This window comes from Diabrotica virgifera, chromosome 3, assembly GCF_917563875.1.
Source record: "Diabrotica virgifera virgifera chromosome 3, PGI_DIABVI_V3a".
NCBI classification, from domain to species: domain Eukaryota; kingdom Metazoa; phylum Arthropoda; class Insecta; order Coleoptera; family Chrysomelidae; genus Diabrotica; species Diabrotica virgifera.
In genome coordinates, this window is record NC_065445.1 from 68573905 (window position 1) to 68597640 (window position 23736).

Below are 23736 nucleotides of genomic sequence, written 5' to 3' on the forward strand. Positions count from 1 at the left end.
ATATTGATAAAGAACCATAAAATAAATTAAGTTTACAAACAAGTCAGAGCAACAAAACAGCAAGAGTAAAAATCCATAAAGGAGAAACCGCATTTGAAGGCAAACAGAAGAATATGAGAAGAATATTACGAAAAATGCTGTTCACTATGAAGGAAACACACTGCGATGAAGAAGTAAGGCCGTACAAGATAACGACGAAGTAGAAATTTTCACAGAAGAAGTACATACTACCAGATGACTGGAACACAGGTACCTATAGATATATTTAAAAAGGAAATCGGGAGGAACTTTATTAAACGCCACATATAACATTCTAGCAAATGTACTAAACATGAGACTTAAATCATGCGCTGAACGAATATTAGGAGAATACCAGAATGAGTTAAGACCGGGGAGGTCAACGATTAATTCATACATAGGTACAGTGGAGCAAATAATTCAAAAATCGAGAGAATGCAACAGAGAAATGCACCTAATATTCGTAGATTTCAAAAGCGTTTTTGATACAATCAATCGGACGAAAATGATAGAGGAGTTAGAGAATGTTGGAATACCAGAAAAATTAAGACAATATGCTAACAGTGCTCAACGGAACAACTTCACTTCTAAGGGGATCAATGTAAACAAAGGCGTGAAACAAGGTGGCACTATCTCCCCGAGACCATTTAATCCGATTTTGAAAGTAATCATAAGGAAGACAAACTTTGCAAACAAAAACATTATTACATATCAACTTTAACTAGTAGCATATGCAGATGATTTAGTCATCATAGCGAAGACGAAGAAGATGAAACTTATGAAAGCAGTTGGAAATTAGATAAGGAAACAAATACAATAGGACTGGAGATAAACCAGCACAAAAGAAAACATAACGATAGGAACATCTTTAGCTACTTGGGAGTAACAATAGGGGAAACCGGAAAATAGAGTACAGAGGAAAGAATTCTGAAAGGCGGAAAAACATATGGAATGAATAGAAATCTGCTGAGAATCAAGACTCTAAATATAATATCCTATATAAGACCTGTTGTTACATGTGGGATGGAAACAACGACGATTAACAAGAAAGAGGAAGATAGCCTTCTGAAATTTCAAAGACAAATAATGAGAACAATTAATACTGGACCACAATGTAACAAGAGAGGGAGAAATAAGGATGAAAACAAATTCCGAAATTGAAGAAGAATTAAAGAGAGAAAATATAGTCAGATAAAATCAATCTAACGCAAATACGGGACATTTAGGCGTCCCGAGAGACTTTTTCGGGACGCCGGGACAAATCGTTAAAAAACGGGGCAATCCCGTTTTTACGGGACGTTTGGTCACCCTACGTAGACAGACTGGTCTGTCTGCTGCAGTACTGCAGAGTTGATCTCATCGACTTGTTGAGTGTGTGTGACCGTTTACAGTTTGTTGATCATATAGAAAATCGACATGGTTTCATTTACCGAGAAGTTTTTAATATAGTTCTTTGAGTCATATAAAGAAAACGGGAATGCCTATGGTGAATTGAAAGTAAAACATGTACCTATACGCATTATTGTGTCATTTTTTGTAATGAGAGGAGTTACTACTGATAAGAACTCCTTGTAACTAGTTCATCTGTGCGAAGGTAGTTTCTCCAATCGTCTGGATGTAATCGCAACTAAGCTATTAAATTGACATCACTCAGTGCATCCCTTTTCACAAGACATTATTTGCGCCAAAATATATGTATTATTTTAGGTTTCTTTTTACGATTAGTTATACAAAAGCAAAAAGCTTAAGGTACTAGTACACTTATGTAAGAAGACCAAAAATAAGCATGTTTCAAGATTTTTTTCTCAAAACCTTTATTAAAAATACTCGTGTTGAGCTGCCCCCCCCCCCACTTGCAAAAATTAAAAAACGAATAGCCCTGATTTATGAGCTATTTATGAGCTCTCATATTCCGCAAACTAAAAATTTTGAGCTCGTTCCACTGAGCAGGAATTTAATACATACTTTAGTGAGGGGGGGGCTGAGTCAGCCCCCCCTCTACTTAAAAATAGGAATATTGAATCGGTTTTGCGGCAGAATTACGAGCTATTTATGAGCTCTTGAAATTATATAGTTTCGATTTTTGAGCTCATCCCCTTCACCCCCAAACAACCCTTTAATTGATTTAACTTAAGAGAAAAATGCTGAGAAAACTTAAAATATATCGTATTGAGGATATAATTCCTATAGCGTATATACTCTAAAAATAAACTATTAAATCACGTGCATTTCGATTATTGAGCTACAACCCCTTCGCAAGAAAACCACCCTATTTTCCCGGCTTAAGAGAAAGTTGTACTTGAAATGCATTAAATTAATTATTTGGCGACTACATATCATTCAATAATTTATAAGCTTTCAAATTACGCGCATTTAAATCAGTAAATTGCAATTTATTTTATATAGTGCAGTCACTGAAAGTAAAAATCAACGATTACCTTCAATTTCGGTGAACCTTCATCGATTTTCACGAAAATTGGTCAGTGGTTAGAGGATTCCTCAAGAAACAAAGGTGACATGATACCACCTTGCGCCTTTACCCTGAGGGTGGATACCGCCCCTTCTCGGGGGTGAAAAATTATTTTATAAAAAATAACTGCACAAATCTATAAAAGAACAAATTATAAGCAAAATGTATTATATAAAGTTATTAAAATAAGTCAATACTTTTTAAGTTATTAAAGATCAAAAATTTTAATTACTCGTGAAAAGAATGTATATTTTGAAGCGGTTTTTCGTAAATCACTGAAAAACTGTAAGTTTTTACAGAAAAGTTAATAGTAGTTTTATTCGTATAGCTTATATTCTAAGAATACACTCTTAAATCACGCGCCTTTCGATTATTGAGATACAACCCCTTCGCAAGAAAACCATCCCATATTCCCAGCTTAAGAGAGAGAGTTGTACTTAAAATAATTTAAATTAATTATTTGTCGACTAGATATCGTTTAATAATTTATGAGCTCGCAAAATATACGCATCTCAATTATTGAATTGCCATTTTCTTTCTATAGTGCAGTCACTGAAGGTAAAAATCAACTATGACCTTCGATTTCGGTAAATCTGCATTCATTTTCACGAAAATTGGTGAGCGGATTTTGATGCTATCAACTTTTTCTGAAGCTCATTTTGGATAGGTATTTCTAAGTACTTTGATAAGTATTTAGTACCTAAGTGTTATAAAATGCATCTCTTTCCCGTTATTTAAGCTTGAATCCTTAGATTTGAACAGTCGCAGAAAAAAATATACATTTAATTACCAATAACTTACTTTAAATTAACATTAAAGGGTTTTTCAAGTTAGCAATTTATTATATTTTTTATTGGCTTCAATTTTAGTGATGAACACTTTTTTGTAAAAACTTACAGTTTTTGAGTTATTTATGAAAAATCGCTTTAAAACATGCATTTTCTTTCACAAAAATTAAAATATTTGATCTAATAACTCAAAAAGTATTAATTTATTTTAATCACATTATATAACAAATTATGCTTACGATTTGTCCCTCTCTCGATTTGTGGGGTTATTTTTAATAAAGTAATTTTCACCCCCGAGAAGGGGTGACATATACCCCAGGTTAAAACTCCAAGTTGTTATTGTTAATTCGTGAAAATGAATGGAGATTTACCGAAATCGAAGGTCATAGTTGATTTTTACCTTCAGTGACTGCACTATAGAAAGAAAATGGCAATTCAATAATTGACATGCGTATATTTTGCAAGCTCATAAATTATTAAACGATATGTAGTCTCCAAATAATTAATTTAAATTATTTTAAGTACAACTCTCTCTTAAGCCGGGAATATGGGATGGTTTTCTTGCGAAGGGGTTGTAGCTCTATAATCGAAAGGCGCGTGATTTAAGAGTTTATTCTTAGAATATAAGCTTTACGAATTAAACTACTATTAACTTTTTTGTAAAAACTTACAGTTTTTCAGTGATTTACGAAAGACCTCTTCATAACATGCATTTTTTTCAAGAATAATTAAAATCTTTGATCTTTAATAGCTTAAAAAGTATTGACTTATTTTATTAACTTTATATAATAAATTTTGCTTTTAATTTTTTCTTTTATTGATTTGTGCAGTTATTTTTAATAAAATAATTTTCACCCCCGAGAAGGGGCGGTATCCACCCTCAGAGTAAAGGCGCAAGGTGGTACCATGTCACCTTTGTTTCTTGACGTATCCTCTAACCACTGACCAATTTTCGTGAAAATCGATGAAGGTTCACCGAAATTGAAGGTAATCGTTGATTTTTACCTTCAGTGACTGCACTATACAAAATAAATTGTAAATTACTGATCTAAATTCGCGTAATTTGGAAGCTTATAAATTATTCAATGATATTTCGTCGCCAAATAATTAGTTTAATGCATTTTAAGTACAACTTTCTCTTAAGCCGGGAAGATAGGGTGGTTTTCTTGCGAAGGGGTTGTAGCTCAATAATCGAAATGCACGTGATTTAATAGTTTATTCTTAGAGTATATAAGTTATAGGAGTTATATCCGCAATACGATATATTTTAAGTTTTCTCAGCATTTTTCTCTTAAGTTAAATCAATTAAAGGGTTGTTTGGGGGTGAAGGGGATGAGCTCAAAAATCGAAACTATATAATTTCAAGAGCTCATAAATAGCTCGTAATTCTGCCGCAAAAACCGATTCAATATTCCTATTTTTAAGTAGTGGGGGGGCTGACTCAGCCCCCCCCCACTAAAGTATCAAATTCCTGCTCAGTGGAACGAGCTCAAAATTTTTAGTTTGCGGAATATGAGAGCTCATAAATAGCTCATAAATCAGGGCTATTTATTTTTTGATTTTTGCAAGTGGGGGGGGGGGGGCAGCTCAACACGGGTATTAAAAATGAACATAAAACTTTTTACATATTAATACCTAACTCTCAGAGAATACAAAAAATATATCTTTTTTCATTTATGCACGTACACTAATATTGTAGAGGGCGCCAGTGTCGAGCCCTCGAAAAAAAAATAGTTCCGATGGCGGACAGTTAATCTCAGGATTGGGATCTCTGAAACAAAAAAATCGTACGGCATTTGAAAAAGGAAGGTTTCTTACGTGACAATTTACCACCGTTATTAAAATATTCTGCAAAAAAAAAGATTTTACGGAAATTTTAAACATTTTTGTGAAAAAATCGCCAGTTTTTCATGGTTAAAAAATATTTATTTTTTATTTTTTGGTCCAATTGTGGTAAATTGTCACGTAAGAAGCCTTCCTTTTTCAAATGCACTACGATTTTTTTGTTTCAAATATCCCAATCCTGAGATTAACTGTCCGCCATCATTTTTCGACGCTTCGACTTTAGCTCCCTCTACAATATTCGTGTACGTGCATAAATGAAAAAATATATATTTTTTGTACTCTCTAAGAGTTTAAAAAACTTGAAAAAAATGATTATTTTCGGTCTTCTAAAGTGTACCTACTAGTACTAAAAATAGTAAGGCCCCAGGTAGCGATTGTATACCAGATGAATGGAAAGAATGAGTTATTGCACCAATCCACAAAAAACGAAACAAAAAGTAATGTACTAACTACCAGGGAATAACACTCCTAAATACCACGTACAAAGTCCTTGCAAACATCCTGCTAGAAAGAACCAAAACATACACAGAAGAAATCGTGAAAATTATCAATGCGGATTTAGACCGGGTCGCTTTACTATTGACCAGATATTCACAATAAAAACAGATAGCGGAAAAATACTGAGAGTTTGATCGTGATCTTCATCAGATGTTCATAGATTTTAAACAAGCATTTGATAAGAGTATGCAGAGCTAGACTGTGGACAGCGATGCAAGAATTTGGCTTTCCAAAAAAAACTACAGTGGAACCTCGATAACTCGGATTAATCGGGACCGCGGCCGATCAGCCATAAGACCGGCTATGATGTACGGAACTGAATGTTAGGCAGTGAAAAAGAAAGAGGAACAAAGAATGCATGTGGCGGAAATGAGAATGCTTAGATGGATGAGTGGAGTGACAAAAAATCATAAAATTAAAAATGAGTATATTAGGGGAAGTCTATGTGTTTCACCAATTTTTGCCAAAATGAGAGAGAATAGGTTAAGATGGTTTGGTCATGTTCAACGTCGAGACGTTAATCACCCAATACGAAGAATAGCTGAAGTGCAGATTCTTGGAAGGAGTAGGAGAGGAAGACCAAAGAAGACCTGGGGGGAGACGATAAGGCAGGTCATGTTGGTAAAGGAGATTAACATTGATATGACCCAAAATAAAATTGTGTGGAGAAATGCAATTAGGGAAGCCGATCCTGCGTAGAGATAAGGCAAAGAGAATGATGAATCTTGTTCTGCCTGGAAAACTCGGGATCCCGTAACTGTCTCCTGCTATATAGTCCTTGGTTACACAAACTCTTCTTCTTATCGTTTCAACTTAAATACTTACACCCATAGCTTCCAAAAGCTGCAGGATTCAAATACATGGTCATTCCATATAAGTTTGGTTGTGTATATTTCACGGCAGTACTTCTTTACAAGAAAGACAAAATTTTCTTGCTTCATTAGAGTCTGGAATCAGTAGTAAAACTTAACACGTTCGCGGACACCTAGTTTTTATAGGGAGTCGCAAAAAACACACTTGTAAAAATCTTAAAATTTGTTATTTTTCTGTCATAAAAAAGTAGTTTCATATTTTAGAATGTTTAGGTTGTTTTTTATAAAAAAAACAAGGTGCGGTAAATGCCGCTATGTCCATATATGTCACAAAAGTTGTGCAACTGGACAAAGCGGTACATGCCGCTCTCGATTAGTAAATGCAACTAAATCTTTATTTCTGTAAAAAATAATAAAGAAATATCCTTATAACGAAAATACAATACAGAGATACGCTTATATTAAAAAATTTAATTTTTGTGGTACAGTTCAAAACACGGTACAATGCAAAGTGCTGGTTTATCGGCACACGTTTTACACAAGTATCTGGTTTCCTTGCGTTTTTTGTTTCGTAAACACCACTTGCACCTCACATGGTGAGTTTTGCGGGGGTCTGTAGGGTGTGGAATTATATCTGGAAAGTGTTGTTCATTGTTAGGGTTGACAACTATATTCGCTTCCATTCGAGGTCGTTTTCCACCGTGCAAAGCTCCCTTATGCATCAGTTTTCTCCCATCATTCATATCTTCTGGAATGTTCAATAATTCTCTTACCAAATTTTCTCTGTATTCCAAAAGGGTCAATTTTACATTTTTGTGCTTCTTCATTGCATAGTAGGAATTCCATATAGCTACATCCAGTAAGTGAAACATCACTTTTTTGTACCACCTGTTTTCCATGGAGAAGAATAATAACTCACCATTTGATCGCTCCTATCTATTCCTGCTCATTGTACCTGGCAACTTCTTCAGATTTTATTACTGTCTTTCCAAACCTGTTCTGTACATTTATAAGTTTTGGGTGATATTTGGTTGTTATGCAGAGTACTTCCCTTTTATCCTTCCACTTTGAAATATAGATGCTACCGTCTCTTCGCCATTTGTGTTCTCCTTTCTTTAGATTGGTGTTTACAAGAGCTTTTGGATTTCCTTTTCTGTTTCGTCTAAGAGTTCCTGTAGAATGAGTTTTTCTTTCCAAAAGGGATTTTGACGGCAAAATGCTGTTGTAGAAGTTATCAAGGAATAAATGATGGCCTTTATCCAAATAAGGTTCCATAAGTTGCAGTACTAACGACTCAATTTTAGATAATCCTTCTACATCTTCGGATTTTCCTTTATAAATTTTTATATTCAATACGTATCCGTCTGCTGTACATAGCTCGTAGAACTTAATGCCATATTTCGCTTTTTTTCTTTGATATACACCCAAAAACTCAGACGACCACGAAAGAGAAGCAATGATTCATCTAGTGACATTTCTTCTGCAGGGTAATAAGCTTTTTGAAAATTGAGTAATAGTTTATCGAGCAGAGGATTGACTTTTTTCAGTGGATCAGTTCCTGTTGTTTCCTCTTTACAAGCACAGCTAAAACACCGCAGCATTTCTTCAAATCTTCTACCAGATAGAGTGTAATGAAAAACTGGTGCATAATAAAGTGGATTCATTGAAAACAACTTCCTTACAGAGGGGTATTTTATTTGACCCTGTAATATGCATATAGCTAAAAATGATTGAAGTTCCTCCATAGTAAATGGCCTAATGGATGCTTGTCTGCTGTATTTTTGCTTGGGCCTATTTACATTAGTCAATATTTCAATGTATTTGTTCATTGATTCAAGAATTAGCTGCATAATTTCTTGATCCCAAAATTTAAAAAAATAGTCTGTAGCTTTAGGAGTATCTGTGTCAAAATTAAGATGAAGGCCACTTTGGGAATCGTCAAACAAAAAATCTGGAATATCTGCGGCAATATCATCCCACTCGTTATCAGTTCCAACATCGCCCACCTCTAGCAAATTTTGTATATCATTACCTGTTTCGTCATTTTCTGGCTCAACTCTGTCTTCGTGATTTTCGTTTGAAAACAGATTCTCGTTTGCCAACGAATCTTCACCACTACTGGGTTGATATGATTGATCTTGTAAATCATCATCAGAGCTATAAGGTTCTGATTCAGAACTTTCAAATTCATCTGTGCTCACTTCATCCATAAGTCCAAGAAGCCTTGCTTCTTCTCTAGAATCCATTTTCTGTAAAAACAAAAAATAGTATATTTACCGAAAATATAACCTCAACATTTTATTACTGTCTCTACTACTGATAAGCAGCATACAAATTACTAAATAACACAATCGTAATAAAACAATTACTTACTTTTATTCTTCTCCAACAAATCTAGTCAAAATAAACAAAACACTAACAAAAAACAACAAAAATGAAGTGATATAGTACCACGTGCTCGCCGCCTAACACACGTCTAATATTTCAAAGCTAAACTGACCGACACGGACAGTTCACAATATTTTATGTTATTTGCTGGGACACCTAAGGTGCTTGAATAGTATTTTATGTACAAAAATGTGCGTGGTAAGCCGCTTTGCGTTTTGGCCGTTCTCAACATTAGACGGGATATCGCGCTTTGTCCCAGAAAGTAGAGCGGCATATGCCGCTTTGTCCGCGAACGTGTTAAACTAATGCGCTACATTGTTCCTCATCATATGTATGTTAACTTAATGAAATTTTTAGTGCAAATCACACTGGTGTTTATGAATATGGCGTAACAATGGAAGTATTTGAAACGCAAGATAAACATTACGCTCTCAGCATCAAAGCACGCGGAAGACAGAGATGCATGCTTGTGCCCGGAATGGAGCAAAAAGCATTAACCGGTAGACTGAAAAAAGTGACTGTACAAATATTACCCGAACCTAATATATCAACTCCTCTTTGTGATACGCAGATGCTAAATTTGAAACAGAAGAGACTGTTTACGTCTACAGATTTTAATGACGTAAAGAAAAATTACAAGTATAGAAGGTATGTTACTAAACAATATTTGTATAAAAGTCTAAATTTTTCAGCCTAATAAAAATATTTGTAAAATAAAATACTTTTAAAAGATTTTTAATTGAAAAACTTATTGGACCATGTTCCTGGTGACAACCTCCATGGCTTCTAAAAATTGCAAGCCATATGGATGCGGCAGTGAAGACAAGAGGGAATTCTAAAAAGTTACAATTCACAACCCCGTCTACAGCTTGGTAAAGTTCCAACGGAAAATGGACCTAGTTAAATTTAATTTTTTTTTACTCTATTAAAAATCTTTTAAAAGTATTTTATTTTACAAATATTTTTATTAGGTTGAAAAACTTAGACTTTCATTTAGCAGATGCCGCTACGCACCTACTACCTTCACGTCAGTTGCAATGGGGACTAATGGATGTCGAAAATGTTTACCTGGAGTAGAGATAGCAGCCTATGCATTCTCTGAAGATCCTCTAACAAGAGGTAAAATCGTCGATAAGAGTGCTGGTTGCGCTCTCTAACCTAAGTAAAAATTAAGACAGTTTTGGCTTCGCATTGCAACTGAATAAAAATGGTATACATTTTTATAATATTTGTATAGTTCATACCAAACCCTTCTTTCGGTTCAATGATAAAATGTTGAAATATACTAATCTACGATAACATGTTGAAATACAACGAATAAATAATTTTCTGAGTTCTATGTATAATAATGACGATAGAGAGACTTCGACAAACTATGATGCACTGAACGAAGGGTTTGGTATGAACTTTAAGATCTGGCAGAAAAAGAATATTAAAAAAAACTAAAACATAAAAAATTTATGGAAAAATCCTTTATAAACGGTATATCTTATTATTAAAAACTTTCAAAGGACTACATCTAAATGAACAAAAAAGAACGTTTTCGATCTACATAGGTCATCATCAGTGCTGATATAGGCTAATCACATGCTGAGCCACCAAAATACGTAGGTAAAAACTCTTTAAATGTTTTAAAAATATGTTGAAGTTACATTATTATTAATAAATCCAAGTGATGGATAAAATTCGTATAGATAAAATATAAAAATATGGCATTTGGCATTGTGTGACTCCCCACAAGGCACGTGGTTTGCTTGTCTGAAGTATATATTCTTACATTACGGACGGTGGGTAGAAACTCCATTGTTTCTTTATACAATATAGACCTACGACATATGTATACTTCAAACAAGCAAGCCACGTGCCTTGTGGGGAGTCATACGATGCCAAAGGCCATATCTATAATAATTTTATCCACCACTTGGATTTATTAATAATAATGTAACTTTAAAGGGTTTTTACCCATGTATTTTTGGTGGCTCAGCATCTGATTAGCCTGTATCAGCACTGATAATGATCTATGTATATCGAAAACGTTATGTGATTTAGCCCTTTGAGGGTTTTTAATAAATATGTGCAAATCTTGAGCAAATCATGGGAACACGATATTGATGTTCACAACGTGTTTGTAGACTTCAAACAGGCATACGACTCAGTCAAAAGGAACAAACTATACTATATATTGGCTGAATTGGCAATACCACACAAGCTAATAAGACTCATTAAAGCCACAATGGATGACACTCAGGCATGTGTACGAATACAAAACCACCGGATAGACTTTTTCAAAATTTCGCAGGGACTAAAGCAGGAAGCCCCAACATTGTTTAACCTGGCACTGGAGTATGCGGTTAGGCAAATGCAAACTGGACAAGGAAACCTACTGACCAACCGAACGGTTCAACTGGCCGCTTATGCCGATGATATTAATGTTATAAGTAGAACATCAACAGGAACACAGGAACCATACGCAGAGTTAAAAACACAAACAAAAATGCTAGGTCTGGAAATTAACACAGAAAAAAACAAAAATAATGACTCAGACGAGAAGAAATATAGCCCCACAAAACATTATACATGAAGATGACATTGAATGGGTTGGAAAGTTTACATACCTATGAGTAGAAATATATGCCGACGGAGCAGAAGACGGAGAAATACGGAAGAGAATAACGCAGGCAAACAGAGCTTATTTTGCCCTCTCCCATATATTTCGGTCTAAAAGTGTCCACCGAAATACAAAGATGAGAATCTATAAAACTTTAATTCGGCCAATAACATGCTATGGTAGTGAAGCCTGGGTCCTGAAAGAAACATCCAAAAACAAACTCGACACATTCGAAAGGAAAGTACTGAGGAGAATACTAGGACCTGTGAGGGAAAACGGAATCTTCAGAAGTCGATACAACAGCGACTTTATCAACTTTATAAAGAAGCACCCCTGTCAGACTTCATTAGAATACAAAGATTTTAATGGGCCGGACATGTGATAAGAATGGGAGAGGATAGGCTACCAAAAAGAGCACTGAATGCTAGAATGCAGGGAAAGAGACCGGTTGGATAGCCAAGAAAACGCTGGAAGACACAGTAAACAGCGGCGCACAAGCCCTTTTAGGAGTCCGTGTATAGAGAAGAGCAGCCACAGACATGCAAGAGTTGAGGCAAAAAATAAAGGAGGCCAAGGCTCAATTTGGGCTGCAGTGCCGTAGAAGAAGAAGAATAAATATGTACCTTTTATTAAAAATTTTTCAATAATTTTTTTGTGATTAATGGTATACAGCCAGCTGCAGGAAAATATTTCCTTGTGGATTTTAAAACATATAAATTTTATTTTATTTCTTACACACATGTCATGTTTCTTGTCGCAGGTATCATTTGGCACAATTCCCTTTTTCTTCTTGGGTTTATGATAACAATGAAATAAGCTACTATGTTAAGTCAATCCTTAAATATCTGTCCCATTACAGTGCAGGTAAGTTTCTCAAAAATAAATTTTTATTGTTATTGTGAGGGGTGAGCGGGGGGGTGATATGTAATATGATTAACCTATGCATAAAATGCAATATTTTTATTTCAAGCATATTTATAAAATATTTCTATATTTTATTGTTCTGAAGATATTTTCTTATGGCCTCTTAACCCTAGAACCACAAGGTGGGGTCGGCGGTGACCCCACCACACAAATTTTTTTTACGTGTGCGTGATTCTGATGAACCTGTATGTTGTCTGCCCATCTACCTTCAGTATTTCACCTGACTCATAACTGGTGATGCATGTTTTTATGAAAGTTCACATTAGTCGTATTTGCAGAACATTTCTGATTTTTGACCCCATCTGAGAATAGAAAACGCCATCTTATTTGTGTTTACTGTGCAAAGAATATATGTACAGAACATCGATTTAGTATTTGTAAAGATTGTAAATAATATAAAATAATCTATTCAACTCCTAACTTGGTTTTTAATTACTTTTGCCACCCTAAAAAGTAAATGTCAAATATAAGTGCATTTATATTTTGATTCACTCAGTATATTAGTTTTGCTTATTGTTATATAACAATACAATTTCTGATTAGAAATCGAATCATTTAGTAAATCTTTTGTTAAATAAGTTTGAAAAATATTGAAATGCCGTTTATTTTAAAAAATATTTTCGAGTCGCCGGTGACCACACCTTGTGAAAATCATTCCACTAATTTCACCTTAAGCAAGAAACCCATTATGAACGGCCAGCACGGCACAGCCCGGCACGGCACAGCACAGGCCGGCCCGTCCAAAAACCCATTTGTAACGGCCAGCGCGGCACGGCACCGGAAAAATGATCATTTGCCATAAATGATAATGTATTTTTATTAATAAAATATATACAGAGAGGGGCTAAATTATCGAATAAATTCATTTTCTCTAAAATGGACGGCTTTGGAAGAAAATACCAAAACAGGTCGATTTTTACTTTTAAATTACAATTTTTTGGCATATACAGTGGAACCTCGATTATCCGTCACCTCTGTTAACCGTCAGGGTCCATTAAGTTATATTGTATACACAAGTAAAAATTGAGTCATCAATTCATTTTGTTTGAGCATTGCGATAAGCCAAACGAAATTCATTGAAATGTACACGTGCATTATGCCATCACCGCATTTTTTTATGTAAATAATTTTTGTTCTTATTCAGGGCTCTGGATTAAATTTCAATTTAAATAGGTAATGATAAATGATACCATACAGTAAAACCTCGATAGAACGGACCTCTATTTAACGGACTTCGGATATAACGGACAAAAAATCAGATCAAATGTAAAAAAAATTGAATGCAAAAAAAAAATCGAATTCTAGAAGGAAAGACAACAAGGACACGAACTCGGCACTGCTTTGTGCTAATGCCAATGGATCGCATGGATTGACTACTATAATAATTGTTGGTAAATCTCTTAAACCTAGTGTTGTCAAAGATATAATCATCAAAAGGCATCATCTGCCCGTTTCGTATTACAGCTCTAATAGGGCATGGTTCACCAGATATTTTTAAAAATTTCTTTTTAAAGGATTTGTACTTGCAGTGAGAAAATTTCAAGAGAAGAAACTGGTAACACTGCCTAAAGAGGTGAAATGTTTATTGCTTTTAGACAATGCTCCTGCTAATCCCCCTGAAAGTATTCTAAATTCCGAAGATCGCAACTTTAATTTTGTATGTTTTGCCAAAAAATACATCGCTTATTCAACCCATGAATCAGTGAATAATTTCTTCAACCAAATGAAGTATATTGTAGAAAGTTTTTAGATCAAGTAGAAAAGTAAAAAAGTAGTGAACAAAACTTTATTCCTTTTTTAACTTACAGATTTGTATATACAGTACCCACATAATTAAAAAAAATTTGATTGATTTTAAACCTATTTTTATACAACGGACTTTCGGTTTTAACGGACATCCCGTTCCCCCAATTAGTCCGTAATATCGAGGTTTGACTGTACTTTTATAGCTCTATTTTTAGAATCGCAAGCCGAAAATAAAAATGTACATCACACAAATTATTAGTTAATATCTGTGTGTCACCATAACAGTATGATTTTTATTTTTTTAATGTTCTGTTAACCGTCTTCTCGATTATACGTCATACCCTTGGTCCGGTGCCCTGACGGATAATCGAGGTTCCACTGTATTTCATACTAGAGACGTCATTCATCTGAGCTTAATGATGTAATCGATGATTTTTTTTAAATGGGAATAGGGGTTGTGTGGCATCTCATTTGAAAGGGTGTTCAATCCTCTATTCAGTAATATAAACAATAATATCATTATTTATACAGGGTGGCCAAAACAATAATTTTTAAATTACATTAATTGACGCAAAAAGAAGAATGTATGTAATTTATTTAACTCAAAATACATTGTACTGCTGTCAGTAAATAGAAAAAAATGTTTATTTCACAAATAAACATTTCGTTTCACTTAAATTAAATCACAAACAGCCTCCCACCTACCTCTTGACAGTTTGAACATTTAATTTAAGCGAAAAGCAATGTTTTTTTGCCAAATAAACATTTTTTCTATTTTCTGACATCATTAGAAAGTATTTTGAGTTAAATAAATTGCATACATTCTTCTTTTTTCGTCAATTAATTTAATTAAAAAAGTATTTTTTGGCCACAAATGAGATGCCACACGAACCATATTCCCATTTAAAATAATCATAGATTACGTCATCACGCTCAGATGGATAACGTCACTAGTATGAAATATATGCCAAAAAATTGTAATTTAAAAATAAAAATCGACGTGTTTCGGGATTTTTCTCCAAAGCCGTCCATTTTAAAGAAAATGAATTTATTCCATAATTTAGCCCATCTCTATATAGGAGAAAAATGTTATGTATTGTTTTAATTTTATTTTAGAAACGCATCATGTCATCTATGATATATTTTAAAAACTATCGTAAAATAAAAGTTTTTAAAAGGCATAAACTACACAATTTTAATGAATATGCATCATGTTAAAAAAACGAATTCATGGTTAAAAGATAATGTACGTACCTGTCCATTGATCAAAATGTTCGGATATTTGTACCTATGCATTGTCCTTTTTCTTGCTATCGTGATAACCTGGGTCCGATGCATCATACAAAAATGGGTATTCTCTGACACTCTCAATTAAAAGTTCGTCCATATTATTTCAAAAGAAACAACGCGCTTTCAATTAAAAAATCAACAATATAATATTTTATAACAATTATGACACACTGGCGCCGACTGGCCGTTGAGGCCGTTCGACTCCAACGGATTTTATTCTACTCGGAGAATTTCGGCCGTTCCGTTTGCGTGCTGGCCTGTGCCGGGCCGGGCTGGCTGCTCATAATGGGTTACGTTGCATTTAAAACTATACAAATGAATTTGGACTGTCCTGTGCCGTGCCGGGCTGTGCCGTGCTGGCTGTTCATAATGGGTTTCTTGCTTTATGGTTCTAGGGTTAATGCAATTTACTATTTTAGTTGGGAATAAGCCATAATCACAGTATATAGAGGTTCCACAGTAAAATCACTCTTCTGTCGGCGCTTTGTTCTCAAGAAGTAATACCGGCAAAGCACGAAATTGGTAATTCACCAGTGGTGGATGCAGGCGGAGGCCGCACGCTCCTTTGATTAACCTTACAGAGCCGTACTAAAACTTTCTGGGCCTACTACTATTATTTATTAAAATAAAAAATGCGGCTTCTCATATTTAAATGTCCAGATGTTCTTACTAAATGTTAATATTACAAAAACAAAAGGTTTAATACATGAAAAACAATATTACAATTCAATGTTTATATTTCAACGGTATTGCGCAAGTTTTAAATCTCAATGGTTTTTAATACATTGTACATAATATATTGAATATTAATAAAATTAGCTAAATTTTTATTGGCAGAACAAAATTTATCCTTTAGTGATTTATAATTTTCCAATGTAACGTTTTTAAGATAATCGGGTTTTCCAGAATCTTATAGTTTTTGCAATTTTTTTTTAATCAAAAATTCTTGTTTTGCAATTGTTTTTCTTAGCTTGTTTTTTTAGGGCTATAGGTCGATACACTTTCTAAAGTTTGAGTTTGTTGATTTTTTTGTAGAACAACTTCGCTGTCCTCTCCACCTAGCGGTACGGTAGCTAATTCTTCCCGTTGTTCCTCATTTACTGGATCAAAACTATTTTCATCACCTACAACAGAAGTTTATAGATTGTCTTATATGAAGAAAGTGGCATATTGCACATAAAATATCTACAATCTACAACATTTAATTTTTTATTACCAAGCTGAATTATTTTTTTAAAGTACAAGGAAGCCTTTTGTTATTTTGAAATAAAAAATATTCAACAAATGTAAATCCAACAAATTTGTATTCCAACAATAGAAATAGCAAAGAGAATAGCAGGAAATGGATTATAATTTCTTAGAAAGTTGCATACCGTCTTTTATTTCGACAATATATGGTATTTCCATTTCCACAGTTTACTGTGGTATTTCCACGTGAAAATTCAGCTTAAATATTTTTGTATAGAGCAGATAGATTTCAAGGGGCAGCTTGGTATTTCCAGATCAAAAAGTTGTTTAAAGATAAAGATAAAAAAAGTTGTTTACATAGTAAACAAGCTATAATTTATTGCAATACTACAATGCAACAAATCTGTACGTCAACAATATAAATAGCAGAACATTCTTAGGTTTACATGGAAATTTCAGCTTCAAACATATAAACTCACCTTGATCAACATTAGAATGTTGGTTTGGACTGTCTTCTATTGAAGGAAATAAACGTGGTACTGCGTTTTTACACAAACTGTCCGAGTTTTATTTGAAAACATACTATTTTCAAAATGCACACTGCATAATCTGTTCAAATTTATGTTTGTTTTCTTGTTTAACAAATCTTCTCTCTGGCACAAAATTGCCCAGTTTCGTGCTCTGAAAATAAATTAGATTTACTTACTATTTAGGCAACACTAAATTTTCCGACTATTATTAACTTTCATAAATATATAATATAGTATGAAGGTGAATGTAGAAAAAACACAATATTTATGCCTAGGTGAAGATTCAACTGATATGATATTGGACAATAATCAGAAAATAACTAGCTGTGATAAGTATAAGTATTTGGGAATTAATTTCAACAAAGAAGATACAGACGATGCAGAAATTAAGAGCAGAATAAATAAAGAAAGAACGATAATTAGAGATATAATTAAATCATTGAACGGAGTTTTGTGGAGTACCGAAATAGGGAAACAAAGAAAAATGAAAGTATACAACACCATGATTAAGAGCACAATGCTATACGGATCCGAAACATGGAAAATAAAGGAACACCAAAAAAATAAAACAGAAGCTACCGAGATGGACGCCCTAAGAAGATCAAGTAAAACATCGAGATTGGACCGGGATGAACGAGGTAAGTAAAGCGAAGAATGAATTTACAGGAAACGGTCATAGATGCATTGAGAAGAAACAATTAACGTGGTACGGACATGTTCAGAGAATGGGGTAGGAGAGACTGCTAAAGAAAATTATGAAATGGATACCTACAGACAACAGGAAAAGAAGAAGGCCAAGAACGACGTGGATACAAGGAGTAAGACGATCATTGAGTGTACGAGGATTAGAAGATGAAAATTGCAATGATAGAAAATATTGGCAACAAGGCATCGGACAACGTCGGAGGACGTTTTGAACCCGAATTTATATATATAAAATATATATAAACATATAATATATATCAAAAAATCTTTAGAAAATATTTCTTCGTTGTAAACATATTATTGTATCTGAACTATTTAAAAAACTGCACGTAACATTTTACTATTTCCAATAATAATTGATGCTATTCTGTTAAGGTGGTTAAATAAGCTAATTCAAAAGTATATACGTACCTATCAGCTTCCTTGGGAAATCGAAAAAAAACTGTAACAATTTTTTGAATTGTTCTGGCACATTTTCGCTGAACACCGACTAATACCACTTCGAATTTCACTCATGTTCAACTTCACAATACTAACGATTATTTACAAAACTATCTCAGTTTAAGCAAAATACGGCACTGTTAACCCGTACGTTTCTACGCGAGTAGCAATCGAAGAATGGTTCTGGGGCGACCAGGAAATATGCGCAGCCGCTCTGCGCGTTGAAAGATTTTACTTCCAATTTTTCGGAGAGTGGTTCTACTGTGGAACCTCTTTATACTGTGCCATAATTATACTTTGAAGTTAGTGACGTCATCCATCTGAGCGTAATGACGTAATCGACGATTTTTCTAAATGAGAATAAGGGTCGTCTGCTGGCTCATTTGAAAGGTTATTCAATTCTCTATATAGTAGTATAAACATTAATATAATAATTTATACAGGGTGTTCAAAGAAATTTTTTTATTTAAATAAATTACACACATTCTTCTTTTTGTGTCAATTAATTTAATTAAAAAAATCTTTGGACACCCTGTATAAATTATTATGTTATTGTTTATATTACTATATACACTGCGCGTCATAGAAAACGGGCACCCTAAATAATGGGTAATTTTTGAGGTCGCGTATCTCCTAAACCTGTTGTCCGATTTAAGTGATTTTTTGAATATGTTATAGCCTTATTCTTTGTCAATATCTTTGTAATAATATTGTTGCTAAACAGGTAAATTTTCTTTGCATACCGGGTGTACGAATCAAACTGTGTTTTTTTTCTCAAAGTTCGCAACACCCTGTGGAATATCCTAGCATTTATAAAATACTGAAATTAAAACCCAACTATAGCCTCAGGTTTTCTTAACATTCTGTTTTTTGATTCATTCGCTTACGTTGGATAATACAAAAGTTAGGTACGTTAACAACTAGCCATGTTCTTTTTCAGTACAGGATGTTTCTAAACAAGTGCGACAAACTTTAAGGGGTAGTTCTGCATTAAAAAATAATGACAGTTATATTACATGTACAGTTATATTACAATGGCAGGTCATATTACCCGTATGCACGCCAATAGTGAATATAAAATTCTTAATTGCAAGTCAAAAAATTCACAAGAACTATCTCTTAAAACCTACTAAATTTAATTTGCATATCTCAACCGGTTTTAGGGCAATAAAATAAATCGTCAGTTTGTAAAAAAAAATCAACATCCCGTATCTCGTAAACGAAGCATTTGCAGACATAAGTTTATAAAGCAAACGGTCATTATTTTTTCATGCAGAATTGCCCCTTAAAGTTTGTCGCACTTATTTACAAACAACCTATACTGCTGAAGAACATGACTAGTTGTTAAAGTACAGAACTTTTGTATTATCCAACATAAGCGAATGAATAAAAAAACAGAATGTTAAGAAAATCTGAGGCTATAGTTGGGTTTTAATTTTAGTATTTTATAAGTGCTAGAATATTCCACAGGGTGTTGCGAACTTTGAGAAAAAAACACAGTTCGATTCGTACACCCGGTATACAATGAAAATTTACCTGTTTAACAAAAATATTATTACAGGGATATTGACAAAGAATAAGGCCATAACATATTCAAGAAATCAGTTAAATCGGACAACAGGTTTAGGAGATACGCGACATCAAAAATTACCCATTTTTTAGGGTGCCCGTTTTCTATGATGTGCAGTGTAGAATAGAGAATTGAATAACCTTTCAAATGCTAGCACACGACCCGTATTCTCATGTAAAAAAATCATCGATTACGTCATTACGCACAGATCGATGACGTCAATAGTATGATATATTGGACACCCTGTATAAATTATTATGTTAATGTTTATATTACTATATAGAGAATTGAATAGCCTTTCAAATGCTCACACACGACGTCATCACGCACAGATCGATGACGTCAGTAGTAGTATGATATACAGGGTGATTCATTAAGAATGTCCAATCTCTGAGTTGTAGATTCTAGACCTCAAAATATTAAGATTTAACCCAAATCACTTATATAAAATGTGCCTCGTTACTGAGATACAGGGTGTTCTATTTAAAAATTTAATAACCATTTTTACCCAGTACCTACTTTAAAACTATTTTACATATCCTTGTCATACTTTGCAGAAAGTGTAGTTGCCGTACACCCTACTAAATTATGATAAACAAACGTTTCTGGCTACTGCCAGAGGCGTACGACATGGGACAGTGCATGGTTTACCCTTCCCAAATTCTACGCCACTGGCGAAATTGCTATTTTAGCACAATATTTCGATTTTCCAATACTTTCTATGTAAATAATATGCTCTTCATTCGTAACGTTAAGGTCATTAGTTTTCGAGATATTTGAAGTTGAAAATGAAACTTTACAGTAATTTTGATTAATGTATTGTGCCCCTTCATTTTTAACTTCAAATATCTCGAAAACTAATGATTTTATCGATACGAATGAAGAGTATATTATTTGCATAGAAAGTATTGGAGAATTTAAAAATTATGCTGAAATGGCAATTCCATCAGTGGCGTAGAATTTGGGAAGGTTCAACCATTCATTTTCCCCTGCACGCCTCTGGTAATAGCCAGAAACGTTTATTTAACATAAGTTAGTAAGGTATGCAGTACCTACACTTTTTGGCAAGTTTGATACGGCAATTTCAAATACTTTTAAAGTACTGGGTACAAATAATTTTTAAATCTTTAAATCAAATATCCCTATTACATAAATATTAAATATTTGTATCCAGTATTTTAAAAGTATTTGACATATCCTTATCATACTTAGAAGATAGTGTAGATACTGTACAACCTACTAAAATATGTTAAATAAAACTTTCTGGCTAGTACCAGAGGCGTACGACAGGGGAAAGTGAATGGTTGACCCTCCCCACATTCTACGCCACTGGCGGAATTACTATTTTATTGCAATTTTTCGATTCTACAATACTTTCTATGCAAATAATATACAGTGGAACCTCGATAACTCGGATTAATCGGGACCGCGGCCGATCCGGGTTATCGAAAATCCGGGTTAGCCGGAGAATATAGTAAAAATTAATAAATAACCTCCATTACAATTACAAAAACATGAAACACATATGCACAGTACACATCTAAATTACGTATAGTTGTATAGAGTGTAGAGTTTTGTTCATTTCTTGGTAAAAAACTCAGTCATACTGTAGAGATGTACCGACACCATAATATGGTAGGTCTGGATCCTGCGTACAAAAAAAAAATTGATAAATAGCAAGCTGAAAATTTGTTATTAGCTTAAGGGTGTCTAGTCGGACAAACATTAATATATGGGAACACTGGAACAGGGGAAGTTTTAACTATGGAACAGGTTAAAAATTTGGAACGGTCAGACCACGAAAACGGCACATGTATTTTTTCCGACAGAACAGACTTAAACTCTCCGAACAGAGATTAAACTCTCATGCAAAAATCAGACTGCTATTTATCACCAAATGGGCGTTTTAATGAGTGGAACATGTAGAATATGTCAAATGACAGGAATTATGACAGGTGATAAATAGCAGTCTGATTTTTGCATGAGAGTTTAATCTCTGTTCGGAGAGTTTATGTCTGTTCTGTCGGACAAAACAAATGTGCCATTTTCGTGTTCTGACCGTTCCAAATTTTTGACCTGTTCCACAATTAAAACTGCCCCTGTTCCAGTGTTCTCATATATCAAAGTTTATCCGACTAGACACCCTTAAGCTATTAATAAATTTTTAGCTTGCTATTAATCAACTTTTTTTTCATACGCGGGATCCAGACCTATGGTAGCATAATATCATATTATGATGCTGCAATAAATTTATTTTAAAGATTCGTCTTTATCAATCCTACCTAATGTTTCTAGTTTCTTTTCCATTGTCACTGCAACATTTTTACGTTTTGTTACCATTACGTAGACAAAGCAAACACAATCTGAAGCACGATTACATTACAGAACGGAAGTGATTAATAGGCTGTACTACACACAATACAAGAATTTTTAAATAGTCACGTCTTTTTTAAACAATGCTAAGACAGTTTGACATAAATAAAGAAAAAGGAATACAGACAGGTGTCTGTTCTTTCCGATAAGCTGAGACGGTCGCTCTGGCTGCCGCCGTGTGCATGAATCATTTTTACTATTGTACTTATGTGTTCAAATTACACAAATACACATTATCTCTGAAATATTATTTGGCCTACATACATTTTTATTTGATAAAATTGTTAAATTGTTTATTTGTTAAATTTTTGTCTGATGAAAATCGGTCCGGGTTAGCCGGACTTCCGGGTTATCGGGGGCCGACTTATCGGGGTTCCACTGTACTCTTCATCCGTACCGATAAAATCATTAGTTTTCGAGATGTTTAAAGTTAAAAATGAAGGAGCACAATACATTAATCAAAATAGCTATGCCGTTTCAATTTCAACTTCAACTATCTGGAAAACTAATGACTTTAACGCTACGATGAAGAGTATATTACTTACATAGAAAATATTGGAAAATCGAAATATTCTGCTAAAATAGCAATTTTGCTAGTGGCGTAGAATTTGGGAAGGGTCAACCATTCACTTTTCCCTGTCGTACGCCTCTGGTAGTAGCCAGAAAAGTTTATTTATCATAATTTAGTAGGATGTACAGTACCTATATTTTCTGCCAAGTATGACAAGGATATCTCAAACAGTTTTAAAGACCTGGGTAAAAATAGTTATTAAATTTTTAAATAAAACACCCTGTAACTGAGTAACGAGCCACATTTTATTTAAATGATTTGGGTTAAATCTTAATATTTTGAGGTCTAGAATCTACATCTCAAAGTTTGGACATTCTTAATGAATCACCCTGTATATGCCAAAAAGTCAAATTTAAAAATAAAAATCGACATGTTTCTGGATTTTTCCTTAAATTCGCTGGCTTATGAAATTTGTACGAATTTATTCCTTTCACTTGCACCATACTGTATAATTTTATTATATTAAGTTACGTATTAATTATTATGTATAATTTTATTATGTTAAGTTTATTGTATAAATTTACAATTTATATAACTTTATAATAAACTGCTCGTCAAAAGTTTGGGATATAGAAAATTATGCTCAGTTTCATAGCTGATTTTTTCGAGAACAGATTAACGGATTCCGCTTTTTTTATTATTTTAGATTTTTCTTTAGTATTTACACAGTTGTACAAAGGTTTACTCAAATTTCTTTTTTGTACTTATACCGGGTGGAAGAAAAGAAATGTTTTTCTTATGTTAAGTTTGAGACGCCCTGTAGGGAGGACAAGGTACAAATGTGAGTATTCATCAGAATCGTATTGTAGCCTTATTTTTTGTGAACATTTTGTTATTTGAATATCCCTGAGATCTTTAGAAACAAAGAAAATATACTGTTTTGTAGTTTAACATGTGTTTTAACCGAAACAAAAGTTTGAGCTGCCTTGTAGGGAGTAAAAAACACAAATATGGGTATACATCGATATTAT

The 23736-nt window shown here is 33.7% G+C and overlaps 1 protein-coding gene across 3 annotated transcripts in view; it reads left to right on the forward strand.

Moving 5' to 3' along the window:
* The window catches only part of LOC126881114 (protein cereblon), a 68368-nt gene that overhangs the window by 5393 nt on the left and 39239 nt on the right, over positions 1-23736 (forward strand). For all 3 annotated transcript variants that reach the window (XM_050645163.1, XM_050645165.1, XM_050645164.1), the window contains exons 4-5: positions 9177-9467; positions 12188-12291. In XM_050645163.1, the coding sequence (XP_050501120.1) occupies positions 9177-9467; positions 12188-12291 (395 nt within the window). The remainder of the gene's footprint in view (positions 1-9176; positions 9468-12187; positions 12292-23736) is intronic.